Source organism: Fringilla coelebs (assembly GCF_963513975.1).
Source record: "Fringilla coelebs genome assembly, chromosome: 21".
Taxonomy (NCBI): Eukaryota; Metazoa; Chordata; class Aves; order Passeriformes; family Fringillidae; genus Fringilla; species Fringilla coelebs.
In genome coordinates this window covers 3796358-3821770 of record NC_140047.1, presented here as the reverse complement: position 1 = coordinate 3821770, position 25413 = coordinate 3796358, and the positions used below count along the sequence as shown (strand labels likewise).

The following is a 25413-nucleotide window of genomic DNA, read 5'->3' as shown; positions in this document are numbered from 1 at the left end:
TGCTCAGCCATGAATCTAAAAGACTTCCCTTCACACTAATCCTCAGCAATCCTTGCTGTTCTCTGGCAGCCAGGCTGGCTTCTCTCTTGATTGCCCACATCAATAAATCATACATTATCTATGCTTGAATTTGGTGAAGATTCTGGTTAATGATGCATGAGATAGAAGAGGACTCGGCTGATGAGTTGTGCTGCTCAGTAAAAACTGGTTTGAAGAGGGAAAAACAGCCAAGATGGATTTTTGCCATTAAAAACCCACTTGTCTGGTCTCGTGCACGGAGAGGAGCAGATGCACTGATTAAAGTCACGATGGATTTGTGGAGTCTCACACACCAGCAAGGGAAATCGAAGTGGAAGAAGAATCTGGGATGTGTTTGCTGCCAATAGACGCAAGGAGCACCTGCAGTAGTGCTGGAAAACGGAGAGGGAGGTGATCTCCTCACCCAGAGGGGCAGCCTGTCCTCCCAGGCCTCTCACCACCCACCTTTTCTCTTTATCTTAGCACCATCTAGAGGGACGTGTCTGCACGCCCGAGAGGAGAACACCCACGCACGGGGTGTGGAGCCTGGGGAAGCCAAACCTCAGAGGAGCACTGCACCCCTCCAGGCACCTTCACAAGCTTCAGGCATCCCCCTTGTCCTGCTGAGCTCATCTGGAGCTGGAATGATGGGTCCTCCAGAGGGATTGGAGGTTGGCAGATTCAGGGGGGTGCTCTGGAGGGTCTTGCTCGGGGTTTGAGGTTTTTTCCTTGATATTTTTTAACACCTACAGATCTTACAGGTTTCAACAGAGGCCACATCTGGAGGGCTGTGTACACTTGGGCTCCTCAGCAGGCTCAGGGAGCTCCTGGAATGGGACCAGCAGAGGCTGCAGAGAGGAGGAAGGACCTGGAGCATCTCTGTGCCCAGGAAAGGCTGAGGGAGCTCGGGCTACTCAGCCTGGAGAGGAGCCCCAGCTGAGAGGGGCCCTCAGCCCTGGCTGTCCCTGCATGTCCCTGGATGCCCCTGGGTGTCCCTGGCCATCCCTGGGTGTTCCTGGGTGTCGCTGGGTGTCCCTGGATGTCCCTGGATGCCCCTGGGTGTCCCTGGCCGTCCCTGGGTGTTCCTGGGTGTCCCTGGGTGTTCCTGGGTGTCCCTGGCTGTCCCTGGGTGTTCCTGAGTGTCCCTGGCCATCCCTGGGTGTCCCTGGCTGTCCCTGGGTGTTCCTGGATGTCCCTGGCTGTCTGTCCCTGTGTGCAGGGAGGTCACAGCAGGCCCAGCCATGGCCCCAGAGCCCCGGGCAGGGCCTGAGCCCAGCCATTCCCTGTCCAGGAGGCAGAACTGCCTTGGGCAGTGCCCAGCCCTGAGCAGAGCCCAGGGAGGCTCTGGGGTCTCCCTGACTGGGAATATTCCATTCCTGCACTCCAGCCCATCTCCAACCAGCCTCACACAGGGGCAGGAGGAATTGGGATGGATGACAGGCTGTTTGCAGCACATGGATTAATGTGACTACTCATTTTTTAGAGATTTTTATACGTCTGGAGTAGAATCAAGAGACTGGGGAGTCTCTCTTTGTCAGTAAAATTCTGGTTTCACATCAGCACTGAGAAACTTTCCCTGCTTTTTCCAAACTCCTGGAGTTCTGGGGGCTGCTCCACAGAAACCACGGGCCAGAGCAGCCTGACACAAACCACAAAGTGCAAGGCCATGGAAAGCAAAGTCCAACCAGCCCAGATCAGTGTGGACTTGGTGCAGAGATAGGAAGGGAAGCACGTTGCCCTGGCCAGAGGGTGAATCAGGAGCTTTCAGAATTCACCTGACTGGGATTAAGGAGCACAGAGAAGCACAAACAGCAGCAAGGTCTGGCAAAGGATGCACAAAAGCTGCATTTCTTCAGTAGCTGGCTTTAGTCAGGACTAAATCAGTGCTCTGGAGGTGGAATGGGGTAAGGACCCTGGAAAAACCAAGGACAATCCTCTGCCTACATTGAGTCTGTTAGGGATTGTCACCCCTACCCCCCATCATACAATGGGTATCATAGGGTTTGAAAGCCTGGCATGGGGACAGAAGGACAGTGGGAGGTGTCCCTGCCCATGGCAGAGGGGTTGAACCTGGATAATCTTTAAGGTCCCAAACCAATCTGCAGTCCTGAAACCGTCCTGAGTGTTGAGAGAGCAGCACCAGAGGAGAGGGAAGGTTCTTTTCCACACCCCTGCCCCACACAAGCTCAGTGCACACTGCAGGGACCCTCTCCAGCTTAGTGTGGGATCACAGCACAAGGTTCACCTCCCACATCCCAAACCCAGCTCCTCCAACGGCCACAAAGCAACACCAGCAGCCCCTCCAGACAAAGCCAGGTCACCTTTCATTTTCTCTCACCCAAACCTGGGAGCAGCTGCCCTGAGCCAGCACTGAGTGCTTTCTCCTTCCTGGGAGGGACAGGGGTGGACTCTTTCTCCAGGCAGCACTGACACAACCAGAGCACACAGTCTCCAGCTGCACCAAGGGAAATTTAGGTTGGATATTAGGAAAAAGTTTTTCATAGAAAGAGTGATAAATTCTGGAATGGCTGCCCAGGGAGGTGGTGGAGTCACCATCCCTGCATGTGCTTGAAACAAACCTGTGTTAAAAACGGGAGCAGACTCCCGGTGCTGAAGTGATTTCAGCATTTATTATAATAAAAGAAAGGCCTGAAGCCAGGGGGCCAGGGGCTGAGCAGGAAGGTTCCCACCGAGGATGGAGCAGCGATGGCCCTGATGGAGCAGCACAGGTTCAGTGGGTCAGGAGCCCCTTTTTGTCCTGCTTTTTGTCCCTTTGGGTTGGTTTCTGTTTGGATCCTTCATTGCATGAAGGTTTAAGGCGCTTGATTGGCCATTGCAGCTCTGTCCATGCTGGCTCCTTTCACTGGGGGTGCTGCACTTTACTGAGGTGTGTTATAATTGAGTACCAAATTTCTTATAACTGCCCTTTTAACCCCTTTTACAACATAACAACCAAACTAACAGTACTTGCTTAACGATCCATTGACTATTTTACCACAGGTTCTACCTATTTTTAACAACTGGATGTGGCACTGGGTGTCACAGTTTAGGTGAGGGGTTGGGGCTGGGTTGGACTCAATGGTCTTGGAGGTCTCTTCCAGCCAGGTGATTTTGTGAATTCTGTGAATTCCCAATGAGAGGAACAGCAGATTCGTCTTTCCAAACAAGCTGTGGGGCTGCTGGGAGATAAAACCAGCACTGGGAGAGAAAAGAAACAATGGGAAGGATTCCACTGATTGATGAATGGAAAAAGAGATTTGCTTTTACAAATAAACTTCAGGTTTGCTGATAAATGAAATTAGACATTGAAAGATGAAAGAAACAATGGGGAAAAAAACCCCTAAATTCCATCAGAATTAAAAATTAAAAGGGAGAGTTATACATTAGAGGGAAATCTCTGGTATCAGGTGTATTGGAAGTCTGAACCTCTCAAGTACCTCAGCCATGGGGAAAGAGAGGAGGGAAATGTGTCTGGGAAATTGGGATAAAAAGGAGGCTGTGTCCTCCAAAAATATGGGAGACCCCAGGGGAATGCCCCACGGCCTCTCCCTTTATTGGAATAAAGGAAAGGACTCCTCTGTCTCCTTTTTGGACATAAACCTCTGCTGTCTGTGGATTAATTTTCCTGACACCGGGCAGGGATCCGGGGCAGTGCCGGGCTGAGCCCATCCCGCGTGTGCCGGCCCGGGCGTTCCGGGAGCAGCATCCCCGGGGGAGGCAGGCAGGGAGGGAGGGAGGGGGGAAGGAGGAAGCCGAGCTGTTGAGTCAACGCTGCAGAGCAGCCTGCGAGAGCTGAGAGAGGCACAGCCGGGCTGGCTAACAGATTTGCTGAGCCACGGGAAAATGGTTTGAGTAATAACGGTAAGGAAACCTCTGGTTTGGGGAGAGAGCTTAGAGGGGAAATACTCTGCGTATTTCATGGCCTGGGCTGGTAGGGGGAGACAGGCTGGTGCTGGAGGGGTTTGGAACACAGCCAGGACAGCAGGCACAGAAACAAGTCCCGTTTATCCCGGGAAATCCAGTCCCTCCCTATCCCGGGAAATCCAGTGCCTCCCTCCCTGTGCTGGGGTCCTGGGCTGGCTGGGGAGGCTGCTCTGGGGGTGCTGCTGATTCCCAGTGCCACAAAGGTGTCCCCTGTCCCCGCAGCCTGCCACTATGTGGCCAGGAAGATGAGGAGCCTGTGCAGCCCCGGGAGCCACCGCCCTGCCTGGTGCAGGCAGCACCTCAAAGCCAGCACCGGGGTCAGTGTGGGCTCAGGGGACAGGGACATCCATGTGTCCCAAAGCCAGGGTAAGTGTGGGCTCTTTGGGGACAGGGACATCCATGTGTCCCAAAGCCACCACCAGAGTAAGTGGGACTTATGGGGACATCCATGTGTCCCAAAGCCAGGGTAAGTGTGGGCTCTTTGGGGACAGGGACATCGATGTGTCCCAAAGCCAGGGTAAGTGTGGGCTCTTTGGGGACAGGGACATCCATGTGTCCCAAAGCCACCACCAGAGTAAGTGGGACTTATGGGGACATCCATGTGTCCCAAAGACAGGGTAAGTTTGGGTTGTTTGGGGACAGGGACATCCACTGCCCCAAAGCCACCACCAGGGTGTGGGCTCTTTGGGGACAGGGACATCCATGTGTCCCAAAGCCAGCACTGGGGTAAGTGTGGGCTCTTTGGGGACAGGGACATCCATGTGTCCCAAAGCCACCACCAGGGTAAGTGTGGGCTCTTTGGGGACAGGGACATCCATGTGTCCCAAAGCCACCACCAGAGTAAGTGGGACTTATGGGGACATCCATGTGTCCCAAAGCCACCACCAGGGTAAGTGTGGGCTTTTTGGGGACAGGGACATCCCCACACCTCATCCCAAACCTGCTGGGACAGGGAGGGCAGGGCTCACCTGGGCTCAGCCAGGGGTGGGGGCACCTCCACACTCCCTGTCTGCGCTCCCAGGATCAAGCTGCAAAAGTTTCTGTTCTCCCCTGCTTTATTTCCCCTGGCTGGTTTTGTTGTTAAATGTCATTCCAACCCCAGGCAGAGGAGCAATCAGCAGCCTTTGGAAAAGGGGACAGACATGCTGTGGGGTGGGATTAGGGGCACAAGAAGATGTCACCTGCTCCCCCAGAGCCCTGTGTCCCTGGGACACTGATTGTGATCCAGAACTCTGCCAAACAGCAAAACACAGCACTACACACCCAGTTGGCAACGAGAGATCCCTGTCCTTGCCTCCCAATCTTCCCTCCCTGGCCCATTCAAAGCCCACACCTGACCCACAGTGGCTTTGCAGGTAAAGCACAGCCCCAGCTGGGCACAGTGGGTACAGCAAGGACCATCCTGGCTCCTCTCCCTGCCAGGGCATGGAAAATTCTCCAGCATCACCTGACTGCACTGCTCAGGTGCCAAAGCTCCCTGTGAAAGTGAACTCAGCTTTGAGCAGCTGGCAGAGGAATCAGCATGGCAGGGATGTGCCCCACCCGTACTGGTTGCACTGGTTTGGCTGAGTCACTCCTGAGCACATTCCCGGGCAGCTGCCACAGGGTCAGGCCGTGCCTGTCACCTCCTGCCTGTGCCAGGAGCTTGGAGCTGTCCCTGGAGACTCCAGGGAAGTTGCAGAGCTGAGCCATTCCCTTCCCACTGCCCTGTCAGCTGTGTGGGAGGGGAGGAAGGGGAATTGTGTGCACAGGGGGTCCTAAAACATGTCCAGAATTTCACCCATCCCCTAAAGTAACAGCTGGCTCCTGATCAGGGAAGGGAAAGGGGATGTGTCCCTTCACTGATGCCTTGATTAAGGGTGTGTGAAGGAGAAGCAGAAGGAAGGAGCAGCTGCCATCCTGCAATGGGAGCCAGGAATTTGCAGAGGTTCCAGGAAGATCAGGGAAGATCACTTGGATGTATCAGGGAGGGGAATCTAACTTCTCCTTTGAGCAAAGCTGTTTGGCTCCTTTCTGCAGTTCATTACTGGGTGTTTAATTGCAATCAGGATAGCTGAGGTTTTCAGAGGAGCTTACTGTCCCTTACAGAACCTTTCCCCTTGGCTAATCCCAAATCCCTCTCTTTTCTCCATGCTTGTGATTTGCAGGTGTTAAACCAGAGCTACCAGCACCCCCTGAAGCACCAGCCTCACTTCCCAGCAACATCAAACCCATCCAGTGCAGGTCCTGACAACAAATCCCTCCTGGTCCTCCCATGAAGGTCACTGATTTTTGCTGGAAATCCTATATCCCAGGGATTGGAAAATATCAGCAAATCCCTGCTGGATCTGCTCTCAGCACAGAAGCACATTGATAGAAAATGTCCTGATCAATGTCTCATGACCAGGATTTTCTAGTTGGCAGGAAAAAAAAAAAGAAGATTCCCAATGTGTATCAGAAGATCTCCAGTGTGTATCAGGAGATTCCTAAAGTGTATCAGGAGATCCCCAATGTGTATCAGGAGATCTCCAATGTGTATCAGGAGATTCCCAATGTGTATCAGGAGATCTCCAATGTGTATCAGGAGATTCCCAATGCGTATCAGGAGATTCCCAGTGTGTATCAGGAGATTCCCAAAGTGTATCAGGAGATTCCCAAAGTGTATCAGGAGATTCCCAATGTGTATCAGATGCTCCTGGCACCTGTGGGCCATGGAACACCAGGGGAAGAGCAGGAGCCATTGCATCCTAGCAGGGAAATAGATTTTTATGCTGTGAAACCAAGTTATGCTCCCAGTGATGTTGGTACAAATTCAGACAATTTCAAAATCAGTTGCTGGGATGGAATAAGGAGTTTTGGAGCTCAGGTGTGCGGGAATCCCTTTCCCCATGGCCAGTGAGCCCCCAGGGGATGTGCAGCACCCCCAGAGCAGAGGCTGCAGGGATGTGCCCCCAACTCAGCCCTGTCACAGAGCAATGACAGCAGAGCCCCAAACCCCCCAGCTATGGGGGGGATCCTGCCTGACCCCTCCTGTGCCAGCTGGACCAGCAGTAAAGGTGGATGAAATCAGCTCCTTGGGAGCGTGGTGGGTTTTCTTCTGGAATGAGTTTGGTGTCACTGCAGTGCTTGGGACCCTGCACTGGCAGCACGGGGGGGATAAGGGGATCACATGGGGAGGGGCACTGATAAGGAGATTATCTGTATTTGGGAGGGGCTAACTGATAAGGGGATCCTTTGTTGGGGTGGGTCACTGATAAGAGGATCCTTTGTTGGGGTGGGTCACTGATAAGGGGATCCTTTGTTGGAGGTCACAGATAAAGGGATCTTTGTTGCGGGGATTGGGGGGGGGGGGGGGGGGGGGGAAGCGTGTCACTGATAAGGAAATCCTTTGTGTGGGATCACTGATAAGGGACTGATAAGGGGATATTTTGCTTGAGGTTACTGATAAGGGACTGGTAAGGGGATCCTTTGTTGGAGGTCACTGATAAGGGACTGAAAAGGGGATCCTTCGCTTGGGGTCACTAATAAGGGGATCCTTTGTTGGAGGTCACTGATAAGGGGATCATGTGGAGACCTCACTGATAAAGGGATCCTTTGTGGAGATCACTGATAAGAGGATCATGTGTTAGGGACTGGCTGCTGGGGGAATGGTGCTGGGGCCTCAGGCAGGGGGGAATGGATCTCGTGTCACCATTCCTGGTGACAGAAACAACGGGAGAAGGAGCAGAGTCATCCTGCACTCTGGGAAGTGCCAAATCCTGGTGCTCCAGGGCTCAGCCTCCTGCTGCCACCCCCAGCAAGCTCTGGCCTTTGCTGGTATGGGGTTCTGTGAGGGGGTGATGGTTGCTGGCAGGAGGGTTTGGACACAAACGAGTCCCAGCCATCCCTGGGTTGTTTCTGACCCCTGGGGCAGCTCCTCCTCACTCAGCTGGCAGGCAGACACTCTCCAAGGTGAGCAGTTTTCCTGTCTCTTTTATTAGAGTCCTATTCCCACTCATTCATCCAGGACAAGGAATTCCAGCTCCCTTCTCTGCCCCACAGCTCCTCCACACTGGAGTGTGGGGACAGCTCTGTTTTGGGGTTTTCCAGCCCCCTCTGGTCACCTGCCCCAGCTGTGGTGGGTGTGGAGCACTGTGGAGAGGACAGTCTGGTCACAGAAAGAGAAAGCCAGATAAGCTTTCCCATGAATTGATCTGGGAAGTGTTAGGGAGGCAGACAGAAAGAATGGTAAACAAATGGTAAAATATCTGCAGGTGGTGTTTTCAACAAGTTGTTTTCCTCCCAAGATATTTTACCAAAGGGTGTCTTCATGTGAAATGTGTTGATTAAATCACCAATCAGGTCCCCCCTGTATCAGAACAGGGTATAAAAGAAGGGGTTCCAAGATCAGGGCTTCTGGCCTCTCAGCTTTCTGACCTGGAGTCTGTGTCTGTTGTAACAGGACACCCAATGAACGACATGCACGCTGAACCTTCTAAGGTAAAAAGAAGAAAGTTTATTTCTTGACTTCAATATATATAGAATTTCAAAAGTGACTCAGGATTGGAGGATGAGATTGTTACTTCTCTAAAGACACTGGTTAAAATAACAGTCTATCAATTTTCTCCTTTTCTAGAAAAGAATGTAAAAACAATCATTATTTACATAAAAGTGCATTGTTGTGGTGTTGTGAGGGTCCCCAGGGCGAGGTGAGAGATGAGAATTGACTCCAAGTTCTCAAAAGGTTGATTTATTATTTTATGATATTATGTTATATTAAAAGAAATTATATACTAAAGAAAGAGAAAGGAGACATCAGAAGGCTAGAAAAGAATGAATAATAAAAACCTGTGGCTGACCAGAGAGTCTGAAACAGCTGGACTGGGATTGGTCATTAATTTAAAAAAATATTCACAATTCTTCAATCAAAGATGCACCTGTTGGGAAGCTACCTCCAGACCACAATCCAAGCAATCAGATAATTATTGTTTACATTTCTTTTCTGAGGCTTCTCAGGAGAAAAATCCTGGTGAAGGGATTCTTCAGAAAATACCATGGTGACAGTGCGTGAGAAACTCCTTTACAAAAATGTAAACATCAGAAGGCTTAGAGGAACAGGGGGACACATGTCATTCCGGACTCAGCAGCAGAGCAGGGTGCTCTGGATGAACTGGCAGAGGCAGGGGACACTGCTGTGAGCCAGGTGTCCCCCTGGGCTGGCCCGAGGGAGCCGGCCCGTCACCAGGAGCCGCACGTAGCACGCGCTGAAGATCACCAGGAGCTGCTGGGCCATGGCCTGCAGGGAGCAAGAGAGCTGTCAGAGCAGGGCAGGCTCAGAGCAGCTGTGTCACTGTGCCCCACAGGTTATTTGGTGTGGGGTCACTGAGATGAGCGATGGGAAATGACCCTGGCTCATCCCAGGCTGCAGGGGGGGAGGGAGGAGGACTGGCTGCTCTTTGCTTCTCCATGAGCTTGGGGTTCTGTCTTAGCCCAGACCCTCCTGCTTTTAAACCAGCCATTAGTTTAAAACGTGGAATTCAGGTTTATAAACGTGGAACTCATGTTTACAAATGTGCAATTCAGGGTTTTCAGGGTTTCATCCTCCTCCTCCTGCCTTCAAACCAAACACTGGTTTTAAACCTGCCTTCAGACCAACCCTGGGCTCTGTTATTTGGTCCTGGCTGCCCTGAGCACCCCGAGGGCATCACCTGCCTCAGCTCTGCTCCCTGGGAGCCCATCCCAGCATCCACACAGATGGGAAGGGGGGCATGGAGAGATTCCTTCCTTAACCAGCCCCTCCCAGCTGTGGTTTGTGCACTTCAGCCCCGAGCACTGCCTCCAGGCCCTGGCTGCCCACATCACTCACCTGCAGGGGACACAGGTAAGGGACACTGGGGACAGCCTGGGGACACGGGCAGGTCCTGCCCTAAGCCCTGGATTTGCTGGGGTGGAGCTGAGCAAGGACAGATAACTGGCCCAGGTCCCCTTGTGGCCAGCAGTGATGGCACACTGTCCCCACAGGGGGTGACACCAAGTGACAGCTGGCCTGCAGGTGGCCCTGGGGACCTGCCCACTCTGTCCCTGCTTCCTTGGGCTTGTTTTTGCCTGTAGACAGCCAGAGAGCCTCAACCTGCAGGGATGTCACCTGCACTGACTTCACTTAGTGACAGTGACAGGAAAAGTGCAAAATAAATCAAAATCATCCCTTTGGTAACTCCGTGCTGAGCAGGAATCAGGGCACATTTGTTGCTCAGCGTGGCACAAGTCTTTGAAGGCACTTTTCATGGAGGAGACAAAGGCTGGGCTCAACCATGGCTCAGCTCAGCCTGGGCAGAGGCATCAGGTCCCTGGGGAGAGGTTTTCTTTCAAACAGGACCTTTGGGACCAGCAAGGAAAAGCCCAGTCCATGAATTCCTCAAGGATTATCCCCAGCTGCTCAGACAGCTTTAAATTCAGGTTTACAAATGTGCAATTCAGGTTTTTAAGGGTTTCCTCCTCCTCCTGGCAGCACCAGGGCTGGAGAAGGTCTGTGTGGATTTCCAGGTGCTTCTGCTGGAGAAAAAAGTGGTGTCCCCCAAGGCTGGGATGAGTTTTGGGGCTGTGATGCCTTGGGGGTGATTTGGTGCCACTGTCAGGGGGACGTTTCTCCTCACCTGGGGTGGGCCCTCGGGGATGAGGTGCAGGAGCTCACTGCCGGTCACAGGATCTTTATTCAGGGTCACCCCTCTGGATAAAAGAGGGGATTCTTCACATGGAGTCTGCTCCTCCACCCCCAGCTCAGGCTGAACTGCCACATCCATGACCACCCAGAGCTTGTTCAGCCTCTGCCTCAAGCCTGCCTGGAAGAGAAGGAGATTTTGGGGTTCTCCTGAGGCAGGCAGCAGTGGTGTCCTGAGGAGAGCCTTTACAGGGCACCATTTCCTCCTGCATGGTTTTATTCCTGGGATTTCCCACCCCAGGCAGCAGTGGTGTCCTGAGGAGAGCCTTTACAGGGCACCATTTATCCCTGCATGGTTTTATTCCTGGGATTTCCCACCCCAGGCAGCAGTGGTGTTCTGAGGACAGAGTTTAATAGGTAAAATTTTCTCCTGCATGTTTTTCATTGCTGGGATTTCCCATGCCATGAGCTGTGCCCAGCACTTGGAGCTGGGTGTCCCTGCCATGGCCTGCCTGCTCTCAGCTGCCAGTGGCTTCTCCCAGCACCACAGACACAGCCTGGCATGGAGAATCCTGTCTTTAATAACAGAGCTCTCTCATCCCCTGTGTGAATGCAGGAACTGCTGTCCTTCCCTGAGCTGCAGCTTTCAGGGAGATGAGCAGCCTGGAGATTTCAGAGGGTTCTCCTCTCTCACCCCACAAAAGCAGTTCAGTGGATATTTACACACCCACAGAGAGCAAAACATTTTCTGAAGGCAAAGAGGACAAAGTTTTTATATAATTAACTCAATGCAGCAATTCCTGCTCCTCCAGGCTATCCCACTTTTTCCAGGAGGACAACTCAAGGTGGCAGCTGTTCCAAGGTGTGCCACATGCTTCCAAAGTTTGCCTTTCATTCCTGGTGACTTTCCATCATTAAAGCTGCACAGTTAATTATCCAGACACACACATTCCACGGGGTCTGGACAAATCCCTGCTGAACTGGGCAGGGACAGGTGCACTTCATTCACCTCCCAGTGCACAGCAAGGCACTCAAAGACTCATTTGTCCTTGCCCACCTCCATCCCAGATAAAAACAAGCCCAAGGAAGCAGGGACAGAGTGGGCAGGTCCCCAGGGCCACCTGCAGGGCAGCAGTCACTTGGTGTCACCCCCTGTGGGGACAGTGTGCCAGCACTGCTGGCCACAAGGGGACCTGGGCCAGTGATCTGTCCTTGCTCAGCTCCACCCCAGCAAATCCAGGGCTTAGGGCAGGATCTGCCCATGTCCCCAGGCTGTCCCCAGTGTCCCTTACCTGTGTCCCCTGCAGGTGAGTGATGTGGGCAGCCAGGGCCTGGAGGCAGTGCTCGGGGCTGAAGTGCACAAACCACAGCTGGGAGGGGCTGGTTAAGGAAGAATCTCTCCATGCCCCCCTTCCCATCTGTGTGGATGCTGGGATGGGCTCCCAGGGAGCAGAGCTGAGGCAGGTGATGCCCTCGGGGTGCTCAGGGCAGCCAGGACCAAATAACAGAGCCCAGGGATGGCTTGAAGGCAGGTTTAAAACCAGTGTTTGGTTTGAAGCTAGGAGGAGGAGGATGAAACCCTGAAAACCCTGAATTGCACATTTGTAAACATGAGTTCCACGTTTGTGAACCTGAATTCCACGTTTTAAACTAATGGCTGGTTTAAAAGCAGGAGTGTCTGGGCTAAGACAGAACCCCAAGCTCATGGAGAAGCAAAGAGCAGCCAGTCCTCCTCCCTCATCCCCTGCAGCCTGGAATGAGCCAGGATCATTTCCCATCGCTCATCTCAGTGACCCCACACCCTCAGCTGCCCTAAACCCCTTCCTGCTGTTTCACCTTTGGTTCTAGGGATTCAACCCACTGATTTTTTATAAAATTCCCATTCTCAGTGCTGCTCTGAGGACACTTTTGAGAAGAGTTTTCCAAGAGCAGTGTGTTGGGGATGTGAGTCCTGCCAGCTGAGGCAGCCAGAGCCCTGTCCTTGTGCATCTGCCAGCAGCACAGGGATGCAGGAAAATGTAAAATCCAGAGGGTTAAAATGGATCTGACATTGGAGCAGACAGAGCCATTGTAAATCTCTGGGTTATTTGCTGCTCTCAGGCAGTTTTGGGACAGGTAGGTCAAGGTGAAGGCTCCCTGGATTAGTCCTCTAATGGACTATGCTGGCTGAACAAACGTGGAATTCAGGTTTCCAAACGTGGAATTCAGGTTTCCAAACGTGGAATTCAGGTTCACAAATGTGGAATTCAAGTTTACAAATGCGGAATTCAGGTTTTTCAGGGTTTCCTCCTCCTCCTGAATGACTTTGCCCTCCTGCAGTGTTCCCTGTCCCCTTTCCTGCTTCACCCTGGCTTCTCTCTCCTTTTGTATTTCAAGCCTCTCTCTGTGTCTCTCTCACCTTCCTTTAACACCTACATGGAGCCTCAAAATTCTCTTAATTCCCCTAAATCCCTGCCTAGTGCAGAAAAATCATCCCTGAAAAGATGCAAATGAGCCCAAGAATGGAGATTTTGTTTTTCTCCATGTTAGAATGTTTGGGGGACTGTTTGGTTTTCTCCCTCTTGTTTTTTTAGTGGCTTTTGTTTTTTTTTTTTTTGTGCCATAGGAAGTTTGCTATCCCTCTGCCTATAGGCAGAACCATCATTGGCACATAATTCTAACACATTTCTAGGAATAATTGTCTGCCCTAATGAACCCCACTTCAATCCTTTAGACTCATTTTTTCCAATCCTCACTTACAGGAGAAATAAAAACATCCCAATTCCTCACACCATCCCGTAGGAGACAAAGCAGATCCTAGGAATGCCACCCTAGAGGATCACAGCATCAATAATAATTGATGTTGTGATAAATTGATACAGGTAATTGATGGAATTGATAAATGCCTCCAGCAGGAGACATTTATCCAGGAGGGATCTGAGCAATTCCCACCAAGGATACTTGTAGGATGTTGTGTGGCCCATCTAGGACATCTGTAATCCCCAGGATTATGCTGTGTTTGATAAAGATTTCATTGACAGCTGCCAGCCTCACATCTGTGTTCATGTTTAGCTGTTAAAGAATGCAAGGAAAAATAACACAATCCACAGCAAAATCTACAAACTGCAGCTGGATAATCCCAAAGACTGCAGCTGTGAAAGAAAAACAGTGGGATTGATTTCCAGTGTCATGTTCTCCCTTCCACCCCCCAGCAATCTCCTTTCCTGAACCTCTTTGAACCCCCACATTTGCCTGGTTTCCTCTTGGAAAAATCATTTACACCAAATCCCCATCTGGATTTTGAATCAAGACTTTCCAGCATTTTTCTTCAGCCATAGAAATGGTGCCAGTGATGCCAGAGGCAGCAGGGAATGCAAGGAGGAATCATCAGGAGCAGGGCAGGAGCCAGAGCTGCTGTGGGAGCACAATCCACACTCTGCAAGGGTTGGTCTGCAGGGTGACCCTGCTGTGGCCTCTCAGTGCTCAAAGAAGCTTCAAGAGAGCTGGAGAGGGACTGGGGACAAGGGCTGGAGGGACAGGACACAGGGAATGGCTCCCACTGCCAGAGGGCAGGGATGGATGGGATATTGGGAATTGGGAATTGTTCTCTGGCAGGGTGGGCAGGCCCTGGCACAGGGTGCCCAGAGCATCTATGGCTGCCCCTGGATCCCTGGCAGTGCCCAAGGCCAGGCTGGACAGGGCTGGGAGCAGCCTGGGACAGTGGGAGGTGTCCCTGCCAGGGCAGGGGTGGGATGGGATGAGCTTCAAGGTCCCTTTTAACCCAAACTATTAAGCAATTCTCTGATCTCCAGCAGCAGGAGGTCTGAGCCAGCCTGAACAGCTCCAACACTTCCCTTTCAAACATTCCATCCCCTCCCTTGGCTGCAGAACATCCCTTGCCTTCTCTGAATGGTGTAAAAATGTTCCCTCTTTGTCTGCAGCTAGGGAATGGCCCAGCTAGGGAATCCTGCTCCCCTCTCTCCACATTCCCACACCAGGAGCCTCTTCTCACCTTCCTCTGGTGCCCATCAATGACCAGGATCACCAGGACAGTGAGAGCCAGGGCCACCAGTGTCACCAGCACGCCGGCCCCCCAGGAGTGGCCCAGGGAACACAGCTGGAGGGTGGAGTAAAGGTTTGTCCAGAGAGAGATGTAGAAAACCTGGGGAAAACAGAGAAGCTGGTGAGAGTCACAAACCTATGAAAGTGAGAAGAGTCACAGGAAGAAGGAAATAACAGTCCCTTCTCCCTTATAAATCAGGTCCCCCGAGATTTTTCACAGGGTGAGAAAGGACAAAACTTCTTTCCAATAATAAATAGGGGAAAGAAAGGATTGGAAGGACTGAGTGAGCCCTAGTTTATTTTAAAAAATCACCACTCACCAAAGACAAAGAGTGAATTGTTAATGATGATTCATCCCTAGGAAGGATTTCAACTGAGTTCTTCAATTTAGATGAGGAATGCACTCACTGAGGCATATTGATAATAATTCTCAGAGTCCCTGGATTTAGAAAGTTCTTATTTCAAGGTGATGCAGAGACCACTCCATTACAGTAATGCTCAACCAGGGGGCACTGACACAGGGCTAAAGGGGTGTGTTAAAGTCAGGGAAAAGTGGATTCCTTCACCTCACAGAGCATGGATTTGGGCAGATTTCCTAGGAGCAGGTGTGACATGTAGGGCATGGCATCATCTCATAATGCCAAAACTCAGGTGCACCAAACCCCTGAACATTGAACATTCACAGTATCAGTGAAAGGAGAAGATTTGCATAATGGCTATCCAAACAAAAACACACACACAAAAAAAAAAAGAATTAAAGATTTGGGTTTGATCACAGCCTCAGCACACTGCAAAGCACCAACCTCACAGCAGATGCTCATGGTTGGGTTTCTGGAGGAGTTTCTTTCACCAGAAGAAGACAAGACCAAAAGTTGTCTAATTCATTGGTCTAAATTAGCATCAGGACTAGGATGCCTTCAGATCTTTAAAATCAATTTCTACAACAAGCCTGTAGGTGCTGTCACCTCAGCATGTGCTGGTCACCCATGGACAGCCTACTTTGGTGGGACTGCCAACAACAGGCTGGAGAGAGGGCCCTGCCCTCCATCTGCAGCAATTCTGTGGGCTGGAATTGCCAAGAGAACCCACCAGGAACGTGTCAGAACCAGGATTTGCTGCCCAGCCCAGCCCAGCCCCACTCCCTCCCTGGGCACAAGAAGCCGGTGCCAGGCTGGGCAGCCTGCAGTGCCCTCACCATGGCCATGGCAATCTGGAAGCCCCTGGAGCTGTAGAACAGGTACCGCCTGACTTGGGGGCTCAGCACACCCTCCTGGATCAGCCTTCTCCATGGATCCATCGGCACCTGCAAACACAGAGCCACAGCCAGCCTCCAGCGTGGGCACCAGCCCCAGCAGAGCCAGCTGGGCAAACCTCGATGGTGCTGTGGCTCAAGAAAGAAGGGTGTCGTGGAAGAGCCTGAGATGAGAGATGGGGGACTCCAGGTGGCTCTTCAAAAGGCTGTTTATTGTACAAAATGCTGTTTGTTGTATATTACAGCTCTTCAAAAGGCTGTTTATTGTACAAAATGCTGTCTGTGGTATATTACAGCTCTTCAAAAGGCTGTTTATTGTATACAAAATGCTGTTTGTTGTATATTACAGCTCTTCAAAAGGCTGTTTATTGTATACAAAATGCTGTTTGTTGTACATTACAGCTCTTCAAAATGCTGTTTATTGTACAGAAGATGTTACAGCAGTTTTGGTTCATGGGTAACAGAGCCACACCTAAAGCTGCCAGCTCCAGCTGCAGGCAAGCCTGAAGCCCCTTTAGTTCTGATTACATTGCATTATATATTTTTCTTTGCTGAGCATCTTAATACACAACAACCAATCAGCATCATACACAACACCTTTACTATTACCTCTAGCCTCTCATAACTATTATCATTACCATATTACAGTCATTGCTATCCAGCCACATCACTTAGTATGGTACAGTTTAAGCCTAAAGTTGTTTTTCTGTTTTCTTGCAGTGGAAAATTCTTAGACCTTTTTTCTGTGGCAGCAGCTCTCTGGCCACAGAGAGAAACACAACTTTCCCAGGCCTTTCTGGGGAAGGCTGTGAGAAGATCAGAGAAAAGAAAGAGAAAAAAATTTTTATCTTAACCTGCTGCACCTGTTGTTGTGCACATATGGAATGTGTAATGGAGATTTATTCACCAAAGGGTGGTTTCTTAATTGGCCACTGGTGATGGTGTTTGGATTGGAGGACCAATTTGGTCCAGGTGTATCATAACTGCCTGGGTTTCTTAATAATGATATATATAATAAAGGGATGGATCAGCCTTCTGTGAATCATGGTGTCAATGCTAATTATTACCCAGCTGGGGGGGCCACTGAAATGACATTTTTCTACTTGCCACATCAGCATGTTTGTTTGTTGGTATCTTCTCCTTTTCCTAAGACCTATTTCTGCTTGATAAAAACATATCTTTGTTTGTGGTCAACATATCGTTTGCTCTAGTCATAAAATCTCTTTCCAGCTCGACTTAAACTGCTTTTTTAGTTGTCCACTAAGACTGGCTCAGCAATTCTTAATTTAGACATCTGTTTTTCTTCTATATCAAAACTTGCTCCCATCTCTATTCCACTCTCAGGTTCTACATTCAGAGATCTTTCTGCTAAGCACACATAGCTGTGAAACTTTCTTGTCAAACTTTCCAATGCAGGACACATTTTATAGTGCAAAAAAAAAAAAAAAAGGATCCATCCCAGTTTGTTTATTTCTCACATCTCCTTTTATAGGGTTTTTTAAGAACAACCCCTCTCTACCCCCAATTGGTCAGTAACAAGCTGTTATTCTATATTGATTGGTCACTCAAACCCTCAGTGTGTAGGTGCAGAAAAAGTTATTTGTGAGAGATAGTTTTCATTTTTCTAACAGTGTAAAAACAGTTTATACAGGTGGCTAATGTTTATCACAGCCCTAGAGCTCTTTCTCAGGGAAAGCAGGTTGTTTTCCACAGTCCTAGAGCTCTTTCTCAGGAAAAACAAGGTGTTTTTCACTGCTGCAGGACTCTGTTCTCACCAAGAGCTGTCAGCTTTCTCGTGCCTTGTTGGCTCAAGTCAGGATTTGCTTTGTAGGCCTTTGGGCTGCTGTTTCACTGTGAGAAATGAATTTATAGAAAATTGTTAACGTTTGATAGAAGGTTTACATAGTGGGCACTGCAACCCATAGTATAAATTTTGTGTGTAAATTTTGTACAAATTCATTTCTCACATTTTGCTACCACTCCTCATGGGGCACTGCAACCCAAATGTGTGTCCCATGGCTGCCTCCCACAGGGAGCACCTCCAATTCCACCCACAGAGCTGCCACAGACCCAAAATTGTGTTCCTGCCTCAGCTGCAGTGAGAAAAACCTGCCTGGGAAGGGCAGGGACAGTCACAAGGGAAGAAAATGCCTTTTTGTGATGAAGGACAAGACAAGGCAGATGTCTCAGGGATGCTCTGCCCTTTCAGAGTGAATTTTAAGCAAAATTCACTCCCAACTACCTTCATGGCGTTTCTCCATGGAGGTTTAAGCCAAGTTCATCCCAGATGACTTCCAGCCCACAGGGAACAGACTAAAGTTGGGCTGAAACAAGCAAAAAAAAAACCCAAAGCCATCTGGGCCGTGGGTGTAAATGCAAATTATGCAAATGCAGCTGGAATTAACCCCCAGGGGAGCTCACCTGGACGCCGAGGGACTGCAGTTTGTCAGCACAAAGGTCCATGTCGAAGGAGGAGCTGGGGCAGGTGTTGTCCATGCTGAGCACCAGCAGCACCTGGCCTTGAAGGGGTTCTGCAAGAGCCCAAAAGAGCTGTGAGCACAGCACCGGGGGGTTCACCCCACAGCCAGGCAGCACCTGGCAAAGGGCAGCCTGAGAACACAAACCACCCTGGTGTGACTCAAACTGATCCAGAATCCCCTCCTGGGCCATTGCTAAGGAGCTCTGCAAGCAGCCTGAGACCCCCTGGAAGGAAACAGACTGCAGAAAGGGAGGAAACCCCAAAAAACATCCCAGGAGGGAGCAGCCAGAGATAAGAGGAGATAACAGATGCTCTGATGTGCAGCTCAGCCATGTCCCGCCTCAGCAACCCCTGACTGCAAGTGTGGAGGTGAAAGAGCAGGCCAAAGGCCTACAAACCAATTCCTGACTCAAACAACTTGTTCTCCACTGTCTTAGAGCTCTTTCTCAGGGAAAATAAGAGCTGGAATTGCCAAGAGAACCCACCAGGAATGTGTTGGAACCAGGATTTGTGCCCTGCTCCCTCCCTGGGCGCAAGCACCTGGTGCCAGGCTGGGCAGCCTGCAGTGCCCTCACCACGGCCAGGGCCATCTGAGAGCCCTGGAGATGTAGAAAAACCAGTTTGGGTTTTCTCAAAAAACAGTTTTGGCTTTCTCAAAAACCAGTTTGGGCTTTCTCAAAAACCAGTTTTGACTTTCTCAAACACCAGTTTTGGCTTTCTCATGGCTTCTGTTGGTCAAGTCAGGATTTGGTCTCTAGGTCTTTGGCCTGCTGTGTCACCACCACCTTTCCTTCCACCACATGGGCTCAGGCTGCTCGGTGGTGCTGAGGCTCACTGCACTCTTGGAGACGCCCACCACCATAAAAACCAAATTGAGCAATGGATTCAAGCGCTTTCCAGCAATCCCATTGCTTGGGAATGTGGCAGGGCTGCCCTGGAGCACCCCCAGACCCTCCAGCAGCGTGGCTCTGCTCAAGGCTCTTCCAGTGTCAGCTCGGGGCAGGATCACAGATGCATCCCAGACTCAAGAGTGTGAGGACAGCCTGTCCTAGATTTGAGGAGCAGCACAGGAGAGCTGTGATCTCCAGGCAGCCCATCTGGCACCCACCTAGAGCTTACACAAGCTGTGCTACAGACAGAGGAAGCGTTTGGGCCTAAGGAAGTGGCTGGTTAAGCTGAGATCCTGCTTCACTGAAAGATTTCACCCTCATTTCCTTCCCCTTTGCAGCTCCAGGGTCAGCCAGCTGTCCCTGGGCTGCTCCTGGGGACATTTAGAGCCAAAATGGGGCCCTGCTGGAGGGTGTGGGGGTGTGAGTGACCAGCCATCCCTGGCTCTGCCAGAGGGCTCCCAGCCCTGTCCAGCCTGGCCTGGGGCACTGCCAGGGATCCAGGGACAGCCCCAGCTGCTCTGGGCACCCTGTGCCAGGGCCTGCCCACCCTCACAGGGGAGAATTCCTTCCTAATCTCCAATCTAGACCCACTCTCTTTCAGTTTGCAGCCGTTCCCCCTTGTCCTGCCCCTCCAGGCCCTTGAACAGTCTCTCTCCATCTTTCCTGCCACCCCTTCCAGGCCCTGCAAGGCCACACTGAGGTCCCCCCAAAGCTTCTCCTCTGCAGGTGAACAATCCCAGCTGTGCCAGCCTCTCCTCCCAGCAGAGCTGCTCCATCCCTCTGATCCCCCTGGAGCCTCCTCTGGCTCTCTGCAGCAGCTCCAGCTCCTCCCTGTGCTGGGCCAGGGCTGGGGCAGCTCTGCAGGTGGGCTCTCACCTGGGCACAGGGGCACAATCCCCCCTGCCCTGCTGCCCTCAGCACAGGTCAAGTTTCCCAAAGGTTTCTCAGCCTCAAAAGCCAAAAGGAGAGGACTTGCAGGGGCTGATTTTCTCTAGGTTGATTCGTTCATTCCTGCATATCAGGCATTAAAAAAAGCCCCCAAAGCATCTCCATCCCCTTCCCAAACTGCTGAAACATCCACAGTGTTTTGGTACCTTCACAAGTGAGATGCTGTTAAAGAGCATCTTTGCTAAAATCTGTCAGTGGTTATTTTAAGGACACTGAGCTCAGATCTGCCTGTCCCTTTAGCAATGAGCTGCTCCCTTACCTGGCACCCACTGCAGGGCTCCTTCTTTGAAATCACTCTTGCTGTACAGGAGGGAGGACCCATTTTTCTCAGTTTCACCAGTCTGGCTTTTCTGGGCCATGCTGAAGATGTCTTCTTGAAGGATTCTGTGTTTTCTGGTCAGAAATTCAGCATTTCTCTCTCTAATTCAGCATTTCTGTCTCTCCCTGCTGGGAAGCACAAAGCAGCCCCACAGCAGCTGAGTGGGGAGCAGATTGTGAAACCCTCACTCCCACTGCTGCCTTCCTGGACATCCTGCTTCCCATGAGCCATGAGGCATTTTCAAGCCCTGAAAAGAGAAAAAAAGCATCCCAAATCTTGCAGATACAGCAAATAAAGGATAACAACAGAGACTCTGCTCCTGGGGGATGTCAGCACCTGGTGTGAGCTCAGTACACACAGACTCGCTTTTTATGTTTGGTTTTTGTTGAGAGGTGGAAAAGTTATCCTTAAACATTCCTTAAATTATCCTGACATCCATCAGCATTCCCATTTTGCAATCAATTAGTAAGGAACAGTCAGGGTTTCTCCCTGCCAAGCCTCTTTGCCATCACCTTCAGAAGGACATGGAGCTGGTGGAAATGCCCCTCCCTGGAAGTGACACTCCTGCTCAGTGACACAGGGACAGATCCTCACCACAGGATGGGAGAAGAGCAGATGAGGCAGAAAAATGCATCTGCTGGAGGCAGAGTCAAGCAGGAGCTCCCACCCAGCAGCAGTGAAGCCTTTGAGGGTCTCTGCTTTCCCTTCCCCTCTCTTCTGAACTCCTCTCTTTTCCTTTTCCCTCTCCTTTCTTTTTCTTGTCCCTCTCCTCTGCTTTGCCTCCCCCTCTCCCCTCTTTTCCTTTCTCTTCTGCCCTGTTTTCCTTTCCCCTCCCCTCTCCTCAGGGAAGTTCTCCCAGCAGGCACAGTGCCCAAGGTTCTCCAGGTGTTTTTTCCCTGCTGACACAGCTCTCTAACCGCCTGCCAGCACCTGTGGGTGGCTGTTAAATGCTTGGAAGACTCTGGAGTTTACTTTTCAATTACCTTCCACTCCAGCTCTCCAAAACCACCACTGACTTTTTAACCTCTGCTCAAACCAGGAGCCTGTTGCTGTCTCCTGGTGGGAGGATCCCTCACAGATCTCACCCACTCTCCTTCCAAAGGGGATTGCTTTGTTTCTGACTTTTTTTTTTTCTGATGGCTGTGGCTGTATTTACCTCCTTGCACAAAGACAGGACAATCTCTGGTTGAAGAATGTCAGAAAGGAAATGGAGGCAAGAGAAACAACATGGGGAAAAAAACATGGGGAAAACATAGAAACACAGGGAAAAAAACATGGAAACACGTGGGGAAAAAACTCCAAAGGGCTGAAAACTCCTTTAAAAACCTGAAACTTAAAGGATCTGAACTTAAAGCATCCCTGAAAACCTAAAGGATCCAAGCAGTGGGTGTGTGCACATAGGATGGGCACAGCACCTGCTCTTCACCTGCACAGGTGAGAAGTTCCCTGGGCACAGCTCTGCCATGAGGATCGTGGGCACCACGTGTCACAGGGCACATATCCCAGCACCAAAAGCTGCATTCAGACTGGGTTTTCTCACTCCTTTCCTTTTGCCATCCAACAGAAGGGGGTGTAAAATCAAGACAGAAAAACCCCCCAGAAGACAGAAGTAAAAAGTGAAAAAACAGAGGAAACAAAAAAAAACTAATTAGAAACTAAAGAAAAACCTGATTAGAGCCAACAACCCTGCTGCTGGCACATCCCTTTGGAGAGGAATCCAGGCTCTCTGGCTCAGATGATGAGAATTTGGGGCCTCTGGAGGACAGTCCCCAGGAGGTGACAGTGAAGGTGCAGCAGCCCAGCCATCCCCAGGAGGGAAACAGCCTTCCCCAAAGGCTGGGAGCTCCTCAGCCACAGCAGCTTTGTTTTTACCTCTCAGTGCAGCACAGTTTGGCTGTGTTGCCTTTCCCTGCAGAACTGCCCATGTGGGGATTGAGTCCCCCCAAACTTCCCTTTGATCCCTCCTGAGGCACCTCGAGGAGCAGCCTCTCCTCTCCTGCACTCCCAGGCTCTGTGTTCTCTACATTTCTTCTTTTTCTTTATGCAATGCCAACATCCTTCTGGTCAATTCACTTCCTTGTTTTTTGGACACCTCCAAGCCCTCCCTAAACAGCACCCAGCAGGTCTTTCTGCCTTGTTCCCAGAGCAGCCAGCAGAACCTTACCTGGTGCTGGGAATGCAGCTCAGCCTCCTCCTCCTGCTGCTGCCTGTCCTTTACGTGCCACTGTCCCACTGTGCACTGCACGGGTGCCACACTGTGCCACCCCCAAGCAGGAAGGTGCCAGCCTGTGCAGGATGAGGTCCCTGTGTCCCCTGTGCCTCCTGGGAGCAGGGATTACCCAGGCCTGTGCCCCTGCCTCCCCCTCCTCACCCTGAGCTGCAAGCAGGGACTTGCAAAATCTCCCTAGTGCATGTGACTGCCCCTGGGCTGGCTCAGAAATGTGGGTTTAACCCTCTGTGCTTCCTCAGAAGTGTTCCCACGCTGAAGGCACAGCCACAGGGGGAGATTCTCCTCCTCACCTTCAGCAGGGTGGGGGTCCAGAGCTGCAGCTGGAGCCTGAGGAATGTGAAGAGTGGCACAGACAGGAGGCTCTCCCCTTCCTCCTCCTCCCCTAGGATCAGCCAGGCAGGATTCAGGAACTGCAATTCCCAAGGTTGCACCACATCAGTTCCTGTGAATGTTTCAAGACAGGGCTGAAGGCATCAGAAGAGGCAAACACAGATCTCAAGGCTTACAAGAGGTCACTGTTCATCAAAGGGTCATGGAAAGCACTCAGGAACAAGGATGACAGGCAGGGCAGCAGCTGTAGCCCTCCCCAAACCAGGCTGTGCTGATGTGGAGCAAGTTTCCCCTCCAGCAGCTCCAGAAGAAAAGCAGGAGGCTCAGGCACAGTCAGATGGATCCTCCAGAGCGCTGCACATGCTGGAGTTGTTTGCCTGGCAATGCTGAGACACCATGAAAACCAAATTCCTTAGCCTGGAAATTGTGGTGTCAGAGTTGCCCAAAAGCTGCAGGATCCATGAAGGGTTGGAACAAAGCAAATTCAGAGGTGGAAGGTTGAAAGAAAAGGAAAAATCAGCTCTTGCAGTGTCTGTGTGCACTTCCTGGAGCAAAGGCTGCTCTTCTGGAGGGATGGGTTCTGCAGCCCTGCCTGCTCCAGAGCTGTGAGTTCATCCCATCACGTGGCTCCACAGGCAACAGGAACAACTCCAAAGCCACTCATGGGATCCTGTTCCACGGGAAACTAGCAACACCATCCAGGCACTGGGAAAAATCCCATAAATCTGTCACCAGCTCAAGGCCCAGCTCCAATCCCCACCCAAGACAGGGCCATGGGAAGCTTTGAGTTCTTTTGCAAACGCTCCTCATCAAAAGTTTTGGCTTTGTTTGCTCCTCACCCACACAAAGATGCTGACAGGGAGCACGAGAAGCCACGAGCACTGCCAGCTCTCTGCAGGAAAATGCTCCAGGCAAATCCCTGTGGGACAAACACTTGAAAGCAGTGAGGATAACAAGCTGCAGCACAGCCCCTGAGCCCCTCTTGTTTGGCAAGACACAAAAGGTCTTGGCATCAGCACCTCCAGCAGCAAACACCTGCTCATTTCAGAGGAGTGCTGGGATCACCAGAGGCTGGAATGCCAGCATGCTTTGGGTTGGAAGGACCTTAAATCCCATCTGATTCCACCCTTCCACCAGCCCAGGCTGCTCTAAGCCCTGTCCAGCCTGGCCTTGCCCTCCCTTTACCACATCTGCTGCCTCTGGGGGGTCCCCCCAGCCCATTTTCCCAAATTCCTGCAGTGCTGTGCAGCTGCTCATGGATTGCTCCATGCTGATGTATTTGATTTCACCTTTCTCAGTTACTCCTCCCTGCAGGGAGGCTCAGGCTATTGGTTTCAGATCATTTCTCCCACTTATCAAGATCATTTGGAGTTGTGATTCAGTGCTCTGTACTGTTTGTATCTCTTCCCAGCTTGGTGCTCTGGACTTACATTGTACTCCCTGTTCCACCTGCTGCATTAATGAATATATTACAGGGAGACTGATTGCAGGGAACTGAAAAAATCTGCTTTTTCAAGATAGAAATATAAGAACTGTCCCAGCTGAAAGTGCCCACCCACCTATCCCAGCCTCAGGAATAACCTCACCCTTCTCCACATCCTTCATGTCATTTCTGAGGTCATCCTCCAGCACCTTTTTGAAGTCTCACTGCTTTAAAGAACCAGCCACATACATTTAGTCTGCTTTTGCCTATTCTGACCATGTTCTCTCTGTATTTACTCCGTGCTTTGACAAACTGAGCTCCTTTGCAGTATTTGGAATCCACACCCTGTGATTCCAGCTTTTTTGACCACAACCTGCATGTGGTTGCAGTTTTTCTCCACGTCAGCCTTGTTTGGACTGTGCACACTGCAGCCAACACTGGCACATCTCATTTTCTTTTGATGAAACTGCATTTTCAGGGGAGAACTGCGCCATCTTTTTCCTATTTTTTTTCCCCTAGTGAGCTTTAATTAGGAGAACAAAGTTGTTGAAAGCCTTGTCTTGCCCTTCTCCTCCCTTCCTGCACACAAAGTCCTTTCACTCTGCGTTGTTGGAATTTTTTGTCAGCAAAGCTGACAGATTGACAGTCATTAAATATAAGAATTTATTTCACACTACCCATAAATTACAAGTTTCAAATGAAGAATGACACTTGCTTAAGGCACTGAGTGTGGTTCTTATCTTTTTTTTTCCCTACTTCTGCCTTTTTCTTATGAAGACTTAAAGTATTATTCTTTTTACTATGGTAATGCAAAAACCTCTTTTCTTGAATCTCAAATTAAAAGAGGCAAAGCTTGCTATGTGCCTGGGATAATGATTCAGCTATTGATCCAGAAGATGCTTTATTAGATTATTTTGAGGCAGACGAATGTAATTTAATACCA

At 50.7% G+C, this 25413-nt stretch overlaps 1 protein-coding gene across 1 annotated transcript; it reads right to left on the bottom strand.

Annotated features, from left to right (window-relative positions):
• Nucleotides 1–8579: 8579 nt before the first annotated feature.
• TMEM268 (transmembrane protein 268) lies at nucleotides 8580–22727 on the bottom strand. Its single transcript, XM_084219512.1, has 9 exons — nucleotides 22652–22727; nucleotides 20428–20734; nucleotides 18273–18382; nucleotides 15795–15902; nucleotides 14550–14699; nucleotides 13499–13609; nucleotides 11851–11928; nucleotides 10554–10739; nucleotides 8580–9196 (listed from the first exon to the last, which is right to left on the bottom strand). Exons 2-9 carry the CDS (start codon nucleotides 20525–20527, stop codon nucleotides 9041–9043), a joined length of 999 nt encoding a protein of 332 aa, XP_084075638.1. The 5' UTR covers nucleotides 20528–20734; nucleotides 22652–22727; the 3' UTR covers nucleotides 8580–9040.
• Between the last annotated feature and the right edge of the window lie 2686 nt (nucleotides 22728–25413).